Source organism: Scyliorhinus canicula, chromosome 9 (genome assembly GCF_902713615.1).
Source record: "Scyliorhinus canicula chromosome 9, sScyCan1.1, whole genome shotgun sequence".
NCBI lineage: Eukaryota > Metazoa > Chordata > Chondrichthyes > Carcharhiniformes > Scyliorhinidae > Scyliorhinus > Scyliorhinus canicula.
The window spans coordinates 138,970,565-138,985,564 of record NC_052154.1 but is presented as its reverse complement, the minus strand read 5'-3'; the positions used below and the strand labels follow the sequence as shown (position 1 = coordinate 138,985,564).

General features: G+C 45.5%; 1 protein-coding gene across 5 annotated transcripts in view; it reads left to right on the top strand.

Moving 5' to 3' along the window:
- ppp1r32 (protein phosphatase 1, regulatory subunit 32) overlaps window positions 1-15,000 on the top strand; it is a 282,513-nt gene that overhangs the window by 205,813 nt on the left and 61,700 nt on the right. For all 5 annotated transcript variants that reach the window (XM_038807694.1, XM_038807697.1, XM_038807698.1 and 2 more), the window contains exon 14: window positions 1,290-1,370. In XM_038807694.1, the coding sequence (XP_038663622.1) occupies window positions 1,290-1,368 (79 nt within the window). In that variant the 3' untranslated portion in view covers window positions 1,369-1,370. The remainder of the gene's footprint in view (window positions 1-1,289; window positions 1,371-15,000) is intronic.

Here is a 15,000-nt window from a genome sequence, read left to right as displayed (position 1 = left end):
TGATGACCATGAAACCATTGTCAATTGTCGTAAAAATCATTTGGTTCATTAATGTCCTTTAGAGAAGGAAATTTGCCGTCCTTACGAGGTCTGGCCTACTATGACTCCAGACCCACAGCAGTGTGGTTAATTCTTAATTGCCCCTTCAAGGGCAATAAATGCTGACCCAGCTGGCGATGCCCACATCCCATGAACAAATAAAAAAAATTACATTGAATCTAAAAATGGCAGATGGTTGGTGCAGACTCGATGGGCCCAATGGCCTCCTTCTGCACTATAGGAATTCTATGTTTGTATATCGAAAAATCAAAAGAATTAAGAAACGCGTGCTCAGATTGATCATAGCCTCAGTACCATTCGTTCGACATCTTTCAGGACAAACAGAAAGTTAATATTTGTACTAAATTCAGAAAATCCCTTATGCTATCTACCTAATTTCAAAACAGGTTACCCCACCACGTCCAGAGCAGATGAAGCAATTCAGAAATTCAATTCAATTCCATCATGTAAGATGCACGATTGAAATGTACCATTGTAGCCCTATTCAGTTTGGGTCCTCAATTAAGTATTTAAGTGATGACATGTACTACAAATGGTACTGAGGCTATAATCGATCTGAGTATGCACTTCTTAATTCTTTTGATTTTTCGATGTACAAACATAGAATTCCTATTATGCAGAAGGAGGCCATTGGGCCCTTCGAGTCTGCACCAACCATCTGCCATTTTTATATTCAATGTATTTTTTAAATTCGTTCATGGGATGTGGGCATCGTTGGCTGGGTCAGAATTTATTGCCCTTCAATGGGCAGTTAAGAGTTAACCACATTGCTGTGGGTCTGGAGTCACACAGTACTCCAATGCAGGAATGGTCTGTAATTTTAGTATCATTTTTACCTGCTGAATCAGTTTATCTATTTTTATGACAACATGGTTGCTCCTTTGGTACATTTTAAAAGTGATTACTTTGCCTGTAAGTGATGTTTAAAAAAAAGTAACTCCACTGTAATTTAACCTTTGGGCTGTGAACATGTACCTGAATAAAATATCATTGTATTTATATGAGCCTCTCAAACAATTAATAACTTTTGGGGTGCAGTAACTATAGATAGTCCACCTTGTAACTCACCTACAGCCTCTTTTATGAAATGTTAATTTTAACCAAAAGTGTTTTGAATTGTTCATTGTAAGACAATTGCATATAGAAAAGATATACACTTGCTTAAACTGGAATGATTACACAATAAACCATAGCCCCTTGATTAAAAACATTTTTTCTCTTTTTGATAGGACATTGAAGTCTGTTGACGAATTTTATGATGATCACACTTATGACCACAAACTGCGTCCACCTGGACTGATCCTCTGAGGGTAAGTGATGCTCTCTCCTGAAGTTGAAAGATTCCAGTCAGTGTCCGTAGCATGAAAACACATTGCACTAAACATCGCTGAGTTGCCGCATCTGATTCAGTTTCCCTCATTAACTAAATTGGAAACAGTGGGCACCGTGGAACAAATTCTGGTCAATATATTGAGTTTATTTTCTTTGTTCCACAGAAACGCAGAACTTTCTTCAGAAAGTAAATAGAGAATAATTAATTACTGAAGGGAATTACAGGCTGCACCATAACTGAGTAATTCAGGAAGTAAATATTAGATACCTAAGGTGCAGCTACAGGTCATCTCCTAATTGGAGGGTTTAGTGATTTATGCATAAAGATGTTCATATATTTGAGGTACAGAAGAATAGATATTGGACGGGATTTACCGAGCAACTGGCCGTGTGTTTTTCGGCAGTAGAGGCTGCCCACCAGTGGGATATTTTGGTCCCGCCGTTGTCAAAGGGATTTCCTGTTGACTGCACCCCTTATTGCTGGGAAACTCGTACACCATCGGTGGAACTGCAAAATCCCACTGGCGTTAACAGCCGGTAAATTCCACCTATTATCTCGCGTCTCAAAACATTTTTGCCGGGTTGAGGATAGGAAATTTTCTTTTTTTGTTAGTATTGTACTTTTATTTTTTAAAGAGATGTGGTTAATCATTAAGATTGTGAGCAATCTGATCTAGCTTTGGAAAATGGCTAAGATGAATGATTGAGGTTTGGTCAATACAGTAGAGTTTGAGCAATGGACCAAAGACAATTGCAGCAGTGTTCCCTATGTTAGCTAGAGGAAATTACAGTTGATCAAGGTTGGCTCACAGCCTAACAGTTTTATAGTTTAGAGTGAGAAAGATGATAGAGAAGAGGTGCTGCAGAAGGATTAGGACAAGCTGGAGAGTGGGCAATGAAGTGGCAAATGAAATACAATGTGGAAAAGTGTGAGGTTATGCACTTTGAAAGGAGGAATTTAGGCATAGACTATTTTCTAAATGGGGAAATGCTTAGGAAATCAGAAGTACCAATGGACTTGAGAACCCTTGTTCATGATTCTCTTCAGGTTAATGTGCAGGTTCATTTGGCAGTTAGGAAGACAAATGCAATGTTAGCATTCATGTCAAGAGGGCTAGAATACAAGACCAGGGATGTACTTCTGAGGCTGTATGAGGCTCTGGTCAGACCCCATCTGGAGTATTGTGAGCAGTTTTGGGCCCTGTATCTAAGGAAGGATGTGCTGGCCTTGCAAAGGGTCCAGAGGAGGTTCACAAGAATGATCCCTGGAATGAAGAACTTGTCGTACGAGGAACAGTTGAGGACTCCAAATCAGGATCACCGCCAGGTGTGAAATCTTGTGTGAGTCATCCGACTTCCAGCGCAATCTGGATCATACCCAGATAATGAATATCCTGATGCCACATTCACCCAGTGCCCGGGAGTCAACAGCCACACCTGTGAGGCCTCAACCGGGTACCATTTAGCTCAATCGTGGACCAAGCGTGATGGCACCTCCGGGTAGGAGACGAGGGATCTTGCAGGCCATTAGAGCCTCCAGGTGGTTGGGGACAGGACAGAGTAGCACTCTGGCACTTCCCCTGGCAACTTGGCACTTTGGCACTGCTAACCTAGCACACTGGCAGTGCCACTCAGGCACCCAAGGTGCCCAGGTACTTGGGTAGCCCCGCCAAGAGTTCCGGCCTGGGGGGCCATACCTGTGAAAGAGGGGGTGAGGGGGATCTGTACAAAGGTTGGGGGCATGAAGAGGGGGTCCTGAAAGTGGGGGGTCTGAAAGGGGTGGATGTAGAGATCAGGGCAACCTTTCAAAATGCCGCCACGATCTGTGAGGAGCCAATCCTGCTGGCAAGCCTAGCCCCCAGTGCAGGAAAACTTTCTAAATGTGGCCTAAAGGAGGAGAAACTCCCCACGTCCCAAAAAATGGCTACGTGGTATTGTAGAGTAGTGTCAATCTCGGCATTGCAGTCATCAAAAAGCACCCCATCAAACGTGCCCAAAACCTGACTTTGAAATTTTTACGGTGAATCACGCCCTATGTCTAATTGATCAAGGGATTGATGTGGGTGTGGAAGTGGGAGGATGGAATCTTTGGGAATTCCCAAAGTGCGATTCAGGGCTGGGAACAGATATCATTGACAGAGATACTTGAATTATGATTGGCTAAATATTTTTGGCTAAGTATGGTTTAGCACAGGGCTAAAGAGCTGGCTTTTAAAGCAGACCACGGCAGGCCAGCAGCACAGTTCAATTCCCGTGCCAGCCTCCCCGAACAGGCGCCGGAATGTGGCGACTACGGGGTCTTCACAGTAACTTCATTTGAAGCCTACTTGTGACAATAAGTGATTTTCATTTCATTTTTGCATTTCAAATGAACCAACACACTCGTTGCCAACATTGGGATTGCAATGAGATGCAGTTGGAGAAAAATGCATGCTTACAGCCAGTTGAATACAGTGTTGCATATCTTTCTCTCATTTCAACTTACAATCTGACATTGCAATGATCAATTAAGTGTCCATTGCATCACCCACCTTCGTCAAATGCAGGGCATATTATAATTAATCTTTTCATAATGCATGCCAATTAATCAGGTTCTGAAGTTCCAATGAGGCAAGATTCTCCCTGTTTGCAACTCATAATTTAAATGTAAGCATAAAGAACACATTTAGGATTTCTTCTGAATAGATAATAAAAAGGACGACATGGTGACGCAATGGTTAGCAGTACTGCCTCACAATGCTGAGGATCTGGGTTTGAGCCCGGCTCTGGGTCACTGTCTGAGGAGTTTGCACATTCTCCGCGTGTCTGCATGGGTTTCACCCCCACAATCCAAAGGATGCGCAGGGTAGGTGGATTGGCCACGCTAAATTGCCCCTTAATTGGAACTAAAAATGAATTGGGTACTCTAAATTTATTAAAAAATGAATAGATAATAAATAGCCCAAATAGCGAAAAGTGCAAACTTTCTCCATTGTTATCACAGATCAAAATTACTCTGCTGTAATATGAAAAACAAAATCCTGTCAATGATGGAAATCAGAAACAGAAACAGAAAATGCTGGCAATATTCAGTAGGTCAGGCAGCATCTTTGCAGAGTGAAACAGTATTAACATTTTAGATTGATAACTTCTCATCAGAATTGGGAAGGTTAGAGGTGTCATTGGTTTTAAGCTAAAGGTGACGAAAGGCGGAGGAGGAAAGAACAGAGGGGAAAGAATGTGATGAATGAAGGAAAAAAGTGATCAAATGAGGGATAAAAATGGAATTTACTGCAAGGTTTAGAAAAGGAGGTAGTAAGAAAGTGATGCCCCCTCAAGGGTGAGTTTGGAGGTGAGGGGCATTTAATCAGATGGAAGGGTTTAAGGGCCCCGCTGCCTTCCTGATTGAATACGGGGCAGCAAAGCTTGTGGATAGCCTTCTTGTCCAGATGTTAAGGGGCTTGTCCTGCATAGTGGGTGGGGGAATAGACAGGAAGCCTGAAAAGAAAACTGCTGGGTTTGCTGGTGGGCTTCTGGAGGGGTGTGACCTTGTTCAAGGACATCCGGTTCCTGAGTGGGGAGGGGGTCCCACGGAGAGCCACTTTCCTGCTCTTTGTTCAAATGTTCTCCAGCCAGCAACCCCTTCCTCCAACCCCCATTCCACTCCACTCACCTGTGGACTGGGTTCCTCATTGATCCTATGCCACTGGTGAGTGTATTACTGGCAGCAGCCATTACTTGTGGTGTTGGACAGTGGAAGTCTGCTGGCATCTGATTGGGAGGCTCTCGAAAGGATGAGTGATGCTAGCCAGTTGAGTTCCTGATGTGAACTTAATTACAATAGGCCGTCTCCAGTGGAGGTGGCACTGGGGTTATACTTGTTCTCCAACCGGTGGGCTGTTGTCAACACTAAGTTCTGCCCAAGATTTCCAAATGGAGCGCCAAATGGCAACAGATAAATCATTAGCAGCTGTCTGGAAAAAATGGGAACATTGTTGAATTTAACCTTGAGTCCAGAAGGTTGTAAAGTTATTGAAAAATTAAATGCTATTCTCTCAGCTCCCATTGTCTTCATTTAACAGTGTGGGAAGCTGAGAAAAGCAATCAGCCAATTTACATTTGGTCTTCCCAGTGTAGAGGAGGCCACATCATGAGCAGCAAACACAGCAAAGAAAATTGAAAGATATACAAATAAGTTGTTGTTTCACTGTCAGGAGTATTTGGAGTTCTGCATGGATGCTGGAAAGGGGTAAAAGAGCAAGTGCTGCATCTCCTGTCCTTGCATGGAAGGTTGCAGTGGTAAGAGGAGGGTTGTTGAGATGAAGCATAGATCAGGACATCACAGAAGGACCAGTCCCACCAGATTGCTGGAAAGGGAGGGCAAGGTGTGTTTGGTGGTGGCATCATGCAGGACAGTAGAGGATGTTCCATTGCATGTTGATGCTGGTAAGATGAAAGTTGGGAACAGGGTACAAGGAGGGAGGGGTATGTGTAATTGCCAAACTGTGAGTAATGAGATGGATACAGTTGAAGGCACTGACAACTACAGAAAAGGTTGAATCTTTGTTGAGAAAAAAGCTTGACGCTGTTTCAGTATTTTGCCAGCTTATTTTCTGCTCTTCAAAATACATATGCTTTCTGATCTTTGATTTATTTTCCTTCCTTCCTTTCAAGTCAATTTTTTCAGAACACTCTATTTTTCTTGTCCGAAGTTAGTACTGATGCCTCATGATGGCAGGGACCCATGTTTGAATCAGGCGTTGGATGATTGTGTGGAGTTGTTAATAATAATAATAATAGCTTATTGTCACAAGTAGGCTTCAATGAAGTTACTGTGAAAAGCCCCTAGTCGCCACATTCCGGCGCCTGTTCGAGAAGGCTGGTATGGGAATTGAAGCCACGCTGCTGGCATTGTTCTGCATTATAAGCCAGCTGCTTAGCCCACTGTGCTAAACCAGCCCGAGGAGAGTTTGCACACTCTCCCGTGTCTACGTGGATTTTCTCGGGTTTCCTCCCACAGTCCAAAGATGTGCAGATCAGATGGATTGCCATGATCAACGCATGAGATTATGGGGATAGGGCAGGGGAGTGAGCCTCGGCAAAGTGCTCTTTCAGATGGTCGGCACAGACTTAGAACATAGAACATTACAGCACAGAACAGGCCCTTCGGCCCTCGATGTTGCGCCGAGCCATGATCACCCTACTCAAACCCACGTATCCACCCCATACCCGTAACCCAACAAGTCCCCCCCTTAACCTTACTATTAGGACACTACAGGCAATTTATCATGGCCAATCCACCTAACCCGCACATCTTTGGACTGTGGGAGGAAACCGGAGCACCCGGAGGAAACCCACGCACACACGGGGAGGATGTGCAGACTCCACACAGACAGTGACCCAGCTGGGAATCGAACCTGGGACCCTGGAGCTGTGAAGCATTTATGCTAACCACCATGCCACCATGCTGCCATGCTTGATAAGACCATTAGACTTAGGAGCAGAACTAGGCCACTTGATGGGCCAAATGGCCTCCTTCTGCACTGTAGGGATTCTGTTGATTCTATGATTTATATATGATTTAGAAATAATTTCCAGTCAGCCGTGACTCTGTAATTTCTGCCTGAGTTTTTATTGTTATTATTCTTCAGTTCTTAATTTCATAATCATTGCCCCTTGGATTGTAGTTTGGCTCTCCTTTTACAAAGAACAAAGAACAAAGAAAAGGTACAGCACAGGAACAGGCCCCTCGGCCCTCCAACCCTATGCTGATCATGATGCCCTAACTAAAAAGATACCTTCTGCCCTTACTCAGTCCGAATCCCTCTATTTCCTCCCTATTTATGTACCCAACCAGATGTCTCTTAAATGTTGCTGATATGACTGCTTCCACCACATCCTCTGGCAGCACGTTCCAGGCATGCATCACTCTCTGTGTGAAAAACTTACCCCACACATCTCCCTGAAACTTTTCCCCTCTCACCTGCAACCTGTGCCCCATTGTAATTAACACTTCCACTCTTGGAGAAAGCCTCTGACTATCCACCCTGTCTATGTCTCTCATTATTTTGTACACCTCTATCAGGTCTCCCCTCAATCTCCGTCTTTTCAGTGAAAACAATCCTAGTTTATCCAACCTCTCCTCATAGTCAGCACCCTCGAGACCAGGCAAAATCCTGGTGAACCTTCTTTGCCCTCTCTCCAAAGCTTCCACGTCCTCCTGATAAAGTGGTGACCAGAACTGCACGAAATACACCAAATGCAGCCTAACCAAGATTTTTGTAAGCTGCAACATGATTTCCCAACTCCAGTACTCAATGCCCAACTGATGAAGACAAATATGCCATATGCCTTCTTAATCACCTTGGCCACCTAATAATAATAATCTTTATTATTGTCACAAGTAGGCTTACATTAACACTGCAATGAAGTTATTGTGAAAATCCACTAGTTGCCACACACCAGCGCCTGTTCGGTACACAGAGGGCGAATTCAGAATGACCAATACTCCTAACAGGCACGTCTTTCATGCTTGTGGGAGGAAACCAGAGCACCCGAAGGAAACCCACGTAGACATGGGGAGAACGTGCAGACTCCATGCAGACAGGGACCCAAATGGGAATTGAACCTGGGACCCTGGCGCTGTGAAGCAACAGTGCTAACCACTGTGCTACCGTGCCATCACCTTTAGGAAACTGTGGACCTGCATGCTCAGATCCCTCTGTATGTTAGTGTTCCTAAGGGTTCTGCCATTTACAGTACATTCATACCAGTCACATTCTGGTCTGATTTCCCAGAACTTTAAATTTACTACATTTACTATAAATGTTTATCAACGGAATTAATGTTGCATAAACTTTCTGCCAACCTTTGTCTATGCAAGATATTCTTTCTGCTAATGTTTCCTGATGGACTGAGAATTCATGCCAGTAACTTTACAATGGGTGCGATTCAGCGACCGTGTTGCGCTCGGTACAGAGCTGGGTGAATCCCGGGTGAGACCCAAATCGCGCCTGATGCAGATAATGATATTGCTCATTTAAATATGCAGATACCGCATTCACCCGCAGCCTGGGAGTCATTGGCTGGACAGGCAAGGCCTCAACCAGACACCGATTAGTACCGGTTTCCACAAGCATGGACCAGGTGTGCTGGCAACTTGCGGGGTCTCAGAGGCCATTGGAGTCCCTGGATGGTTCGGGACAGAGCACTCCCTTCAGCAGCAGGGCACCTTGGCAGTGCCAACCAGGCACTTGCCCATACCTTGAATTCCCTTTACTTCCATTTTAATTTGCCATTCATAACCTCCTGACCCTTCTGACTAAGCAAAGGTTGAAATATCATTTGAGGCTCCCCAAAAGGCTTTTGATATGTTCGTTCTGCCTTTTTATGACAACCCCCTTAAATTGGTCCAACTCTTTAAATGTATCTTGTAGCTGTACTCAGGCATCACTTACACCCTGTGTAAGTCTATTTGACTCTGCAGCTGGTGTTGCAAAGAGCTGTGCAAATTAGGGTGGCACACTGGCACCTAAATTAGCCATGCTAAATTGGCTATGCTAAATTGCCCTTAGGTTAGATGGGTTACTGGTTAACAGGGATAGGGTGGAGATGTGGGCTTAAGTGGGACGCTGTTCCCAAGAGCCGTGCAGACTCGATGGGCCGAATGGCCTCCTTCTGCACTCTAAGTTCTGCAAATTCTGTAGAATGTTGGCCCTTATTTCAAGGGGGTTGAAATATAAGAGTTGTTAAGTCTTGCTGCAAGGTACAAGTGAGGTCATATCTGGAGTATTATGAGCAGTCTTGATTCCCTTAAGGAAGAATATTGGCCAGAATTCTCTGTCCATTTGCTGGTGCCAGGATTCTCTGGTCGCACCAGCAACTGGTTTCCCGGCAACATTGGGTGGCTTCAATGGGAAAACCCATTGACAGCGGCGGAAGCGGAGAATCCTGCATCCAGCAAACGGCATACTGTGTCCCATCGCTGAAGAAGAGGTTGGACAATCCCGCTCATTATATCATTGGAGGTGGTTCAGAGAAGGATCACTAGGATGATCTCGGTTGGAGGGATCACCTTATGAGGAAAGGTTAAGCAGGTTGGGACACTACTTAATGGAAATTAGAAGAATGAGAGGTAATCTCATTTTGACATACGGAGCGGGATTCCCCATTGCCCGACACCGATATCGTAATCGGTGATCGGGCGGAGAATCCATTCCGATGCCCAAATCGGGGGTGGCGACAGTTTGACTCCAGTTTTTGAGACTCCGTCCCCTCTGAAATGGCGTCATCGCGTTGCACACCATTGAAATGCTGTTGCCGTGTCCTCCACTGGCCCTCCTGCGATGCTCCACTCCTGATGGACCGATTTCTCCACCGTGCAGGACTCACGCTCCATATGTCAAAATGAGATTACCTCTCATGTGTGGCCTCAGCATTCAGGAACCCGGTGTGGCAGCTGCAGACTCTGTCCAGCGTCACCACACTCGGCCGGGATCCGTGCCGCTGACCGGGTTGGGGGGGATGTGGGCTGACACGAGAGCTGGGGGGACTGGTGGGGGTGGCCAGGAGGTGGCCTATAGGGTCGCATTTGGTGGGTTGGGTCTGTGTACGGTCAGCTCCATCTTGCACGGCACGACTGTTGCAGGTTGTCACCGTGCGCATGTGCGGCCACGGACTCGGACATTCTCCGCCCATTTTTGGTGCGGGAGCCGGGAGTTTCACCCGGCGCCGCTGCTAGCCTCTCACTGGTCACGGAATGAGTGAGGGTTCGGCGTTGATTTTGGTATCGTAAACGCCAGCGGATGAAACGGAGAATCCAGCCCCCAGTATTCTTAAGGGGCTTGACAGGGTAAATGCTGAAAGAATGTTTCCCCTCATGGGGGAGCCTAAGACTAGAGGGCATAGCCTCAGAATAAATGGTTGCCAATTTAAGACTGAGATGAGGAGGAATTTCTTATCTCAGTGGGTTGTGAGCCCTTGGAACTCCTTTCCAGAGAGAGCAGTGTACAGAGTCCTTGTGTATGTTTAAGGCTGATATTGAGAGATTCTTTTTCGGTGAGGTTTGGAGGCTAGACTAGTAATCTAGAGACCCAAGGTAATGCTCTGGGGACCCGGGTTCAAATCCTACTCTGGCAGATGGTGAAATTGAATTCAACTTAAAAAATCTGGAAAGACAACTGTAATAATTATCAGGGATCGATTGTGGTAAAAAAAAGCCCGTCTCATTCACAAATGTCCTTTAGGGAAAGAAATAAGAACATAAGAACTAGGAGCAGGAGTAGGCCATATGGCTCCTTGAGCCTGCTCCGCCATTCAATGAGATAATGGGTAATCTTTTGTGGACTCAGATTCACTTTCTTGCCTGAACGCCATAACCCTTAATCCCTTTATTCTTCAAAAAACTATCTGTCTTTACCATAAAAACATTTAATGAAGGAGCCTCAATTGCTTCACTGGGCAAGGAATTCCATAGATTCACAACCCTTTGGGTGAAGAAGTTCCTCCTAAACTCAGTCCTAAATCTACTTCCCCTTATTTTGAGACTATGCCCCCGAGTTCTGCTTTCACCCGCCAGTGGAAACAACCTGCCCGCATCTATCCTATCTATTCCCTTCATAATTGTATATGTTTCAATAAGATCCCCCCTCATCCTTCTAAATTCCAACGAGTTCAGTCCCAGTCTATTCAACCTCTCCTCGTAATCCAACCCCTTCAGATCTGGGATTAACCTAGTGAATCTCCTCTGCACACCCTCCAGCGCCAGTACGTCCTTTCTCAGGTAAGGAGATCAAAACTGAACACAATACTCCAGGTGTGGTCTCACTAACACCTTATACAATCGCAGCATAACCTCCCTAGTCTTAAACTCCATCCCTCTAGCAATGAAGGACAAAATTCCATTCGTTTTCTTAATCACCTGTTGCACCTGTAAATCAACTTTTTGCGACTCATGCACAAGCACACCCAGGTCTCTCTGCACAGCAGCATGTTTTAATATTTTAACATTGAAATAATAATCCCTTTTGCTGTTATTCCTACCAAAATGGATAACCTCAGATTTGTCAACATTGTATTCCATCTGCCAGATCTTAGCCCATTCACGTAACCTATCCAAATTCCTCTGCAGACTTCCAGTATCCTCTGCACTTTTTGCTTTACCACTCATCTTAGTGTCGTCTGAAAATTTGGACACATTGCCCTTGGTCCCCAACTCTAAATCATCTATGTAAATTGTGAACAATTGTGGGTCCAACACTGATCCCTGATGGACACCACTAGCAACTGATTGCCAACCAAAAGAAACACCCATTAATCCCCACTCTTTGCTTTCTATTAATTAACCAATCCTCTATCCATGCTACTACTTTACCCTTAATGCCATGCATCTTTATCTTATGCAGCAACCTTTTCTGTGGCACCTTGTCAAAGGCTTTCTGGAAATCCAGATATACCACATCCACTGGCTCCCCGTTATCTACCGCTCTGGTAATGTCCTCAAAAAATTCCACTAAATTTGTTAGGTACGACCTGCCCTTTATGAACCCATGCTGCGTCTGCCCAATGGGACAATTTCCATCCAGATCCCTCGCTATTTCTTCTTTGATGATAGATTCCAGCATCTTCCTGTTGTTCTTACCTGGTCTAGCCTGTTTTGTTATGCTCTTGATGTAGCATAAGCTGCTTCCTTGATGTGCACTCTGACAAAGGAAGGTCCAGACTTGGAGATAGCTTGAACACATTTATTAAACTGTTAACAATTCTCTTACTTGGATTCCACTCTCCTTTTAATCCTGTTATAGCTACTCAGACTGACGAACCAATCTGCTAGAATCCACGTGCTGGGTGTGATGTATTTCAAATCAACCCTGTGTACTCACTAAGTGTCTCCACTGGAAAGAGGAAGATCATGTGTGCTGTGTCCTTATATATGGGTTGGTGTAATGCCCCCCTGTGGTAGTATCACCTCTGTGTGTGTCGTGAATGCCCATTGGTCGTGTCCTATCTTACTGGCCTATTGGTTAAATGTCTGTGTGTCATGTCTCTGGTGCTCCCTCTAGTGTCTAGCTAGTCTACGTGTATTGACATTAACCCCTTGTGTACTTACAGTGATGCATATCACCACATCCCCCCCTTTTTCGTGTTACATATTTTCTGTTAAAGAAAATTGAACAAAAACAGGTAGATAAGTGATGCTATGTACAAGTTATGATAACAGTGATCATTAAAAATAAGTCCAAATGATATGCATGAGACCAAAATTTATTAATTATTATGGTCTAGTGTCTTTCGTTTTGGTTGGTGAGGTGGTGATGTTGATGGTGGAATTGCTTTGTAAATGCTGTCAGTGTCCCTGTGCGTAAGGAACCAAGAAGTGGTCAAATCACTTTGTTGCCTGATTTGGAGTCTTTTTTTCTTCCAATGCTTGTGGTAACGATGTATGCAATCTGTCTCATCCCCCATGGTATGTCATTGTACTGAGCTGAGCAGTGTCCCTCATTTGCAGAGTTGCACCATGTCATACCAGTCATTGTTCTATTGTTGTTGTTTTTGTCGTGCTTATTGTCGACGTTGTTGCCTCTGGTACGCTTCTGGATGTTGTCTTTGATGTTGTTGTTGTGTTGGTTGGTTTTGTTGTCGTGTTTGCTGCGCTCAAGGACCACACTCTGTGGATAATAGGAGTCCTTCACACGGTTACTCGAGTCAGCGTCCTTGGTGGCATCTGCTGTTTCCAGAGCGTGCCATCACTGAGTCCGCGGCGCTCCCCGTCTGGAGTCATGCTTACTTGAATCAGCTTTGGTTTGTCGATGCTCCCCGTCTGGAATCTGGTCTGTATCACCTGAATCAGTTTTGGCTTATCGATGCTCCCCGCCGGAGGCCATTTCTGGTTCACCTTAATCAGCTTTGTTTTTGCCGCTCCCCGTCCGGAGTCATTGCAGGTTCACTTGAGTCAGCTGAGGTTTCTTGATGCTCCCCATCCGGAGTCAAAATGTTCAGGAATTCATTTGCTTGTGGAGAGGCTCGAGCGGATGAGATTTGAAGTAACGTGGTGTCACCGGAGTCACCAGTAGTCTCACTGTGATTGTCGAGTGCCTCTGTACACACTAGCTGAGGTCTGTCATGTTGCACATCTGGTATGGGAAGTGGGATGCCGTCGTCACTTGTCGCACATATAGTGGGTGGAGCCTCAGTGTCTTCTTGTCGTTCACGTGAGCTGGGTAGACTGTCATAGTCTTCTTGCTGTGCCCTTGAGCATGGCAGACTGTCATAGTCTTTCTGTTGTTCACCTGAGCATGGCAGACTTGCATCGTCTGCTGATGGTTGCTCAGAGGACGTTGCGAGACCCTCATAGAACATAGAACACAGAACAGTACAGCACAGAACATGGTCTTGTTCATGCAAGGACTGCGCTCTGGAGTCTTGCGTTCCTTTCATCGTGGAGTCTGTTCACGAGCTCGCTGTGGAGGCTTGTGCCACTCCCTCTGTGGAGTCTTGCAGCGTTCCCTGTGTGGAATCGTGCATTGGTCTCGCTGTGGTGTCTTTTGTCGCTTTCTGTGTGGCGGCTGGGACCCTTCGTGGTGCGTGGACCACTCTCTGTGTGGAGTCGGTGACTCTTCGCGATGCATGGACCATTCTCTGTGTGGCAGCAGGAGGCCACTCTCTGTGGGTTTGTACTGCTCTCTGTCTCCTGGGGTCAGGCCGCAGCATAATCCTGCACTCACGAGTCAGGATGTCATATATGCTGGGCTGAGGAATCCCCAATCCAAAGAACTAATTGTCAGGATCTTCAATGTACAACACCTCTAGTTGCGGTTCGGATTTGGTACTGGGGTAGCCACCTCCCAAGATGAAATCTTCGTCTGAGTCGTTGTCTTCCAAGACCATATCAATCTTCTAGGGCGGTGCTTACTGCATGTTGCAGGGTTCTGCGGAGGTTACTTTCAGCTACTGGTCGAATTTCAGGCATTGTGCTGCCGTTCCAGGTGAAAGAATCGGGTTTTACGGCTTCAAAACTTTTTTTCCGTGGTTTGGGACATTTCCCCTTGAAGTGGGCGTGGTCCGGGGCTTCTGACGTCATAAAGCATGTGACGTAGAGCATAGGAAGCGATTGCGCATGCGCATATCGCTGTTCCTTTACTTGGGGCCTTTTTCGCAATTGCACATGCGCGGCTTCTCACGCATGCGCAAATGAACCTTCCCGTTCTGTGCGCTCTTCTCGCAAGTGCGCATATGCAGCTCCTTTTTCAAGATGGCTGCAAATCAAAACTGCCGTTTGTTGCTGCAAGCCTACCTCGTGGTGAGTTTTGGCTCCTCTTTTACCTTTTCTTTTTGTATGTTCCTCGCAGAATTCTTGAAATTTGTCCAGGACTGCCTGGAAGTCGCTCTTTTTTTGCCCTTTTGAGTATTTGAAGGTCTAGAAGATTTCAGCTGCTTCTGGATCCGCGATGGTAAGTAGAAGCTTTATTTTCTCTGCATCCGCATCGCCATCTAGGTCGGACACTACCAGGTAGATCTCGAATCTCTGCCTGAATGCACGCCAGTTTTCCCTGAAATTGCCTTGGTACCTGAGCTGCTGTGGAACCGGAATCTCAAACATCATCTTGCCTGGGTGCCATCGCTGGTTGTCAC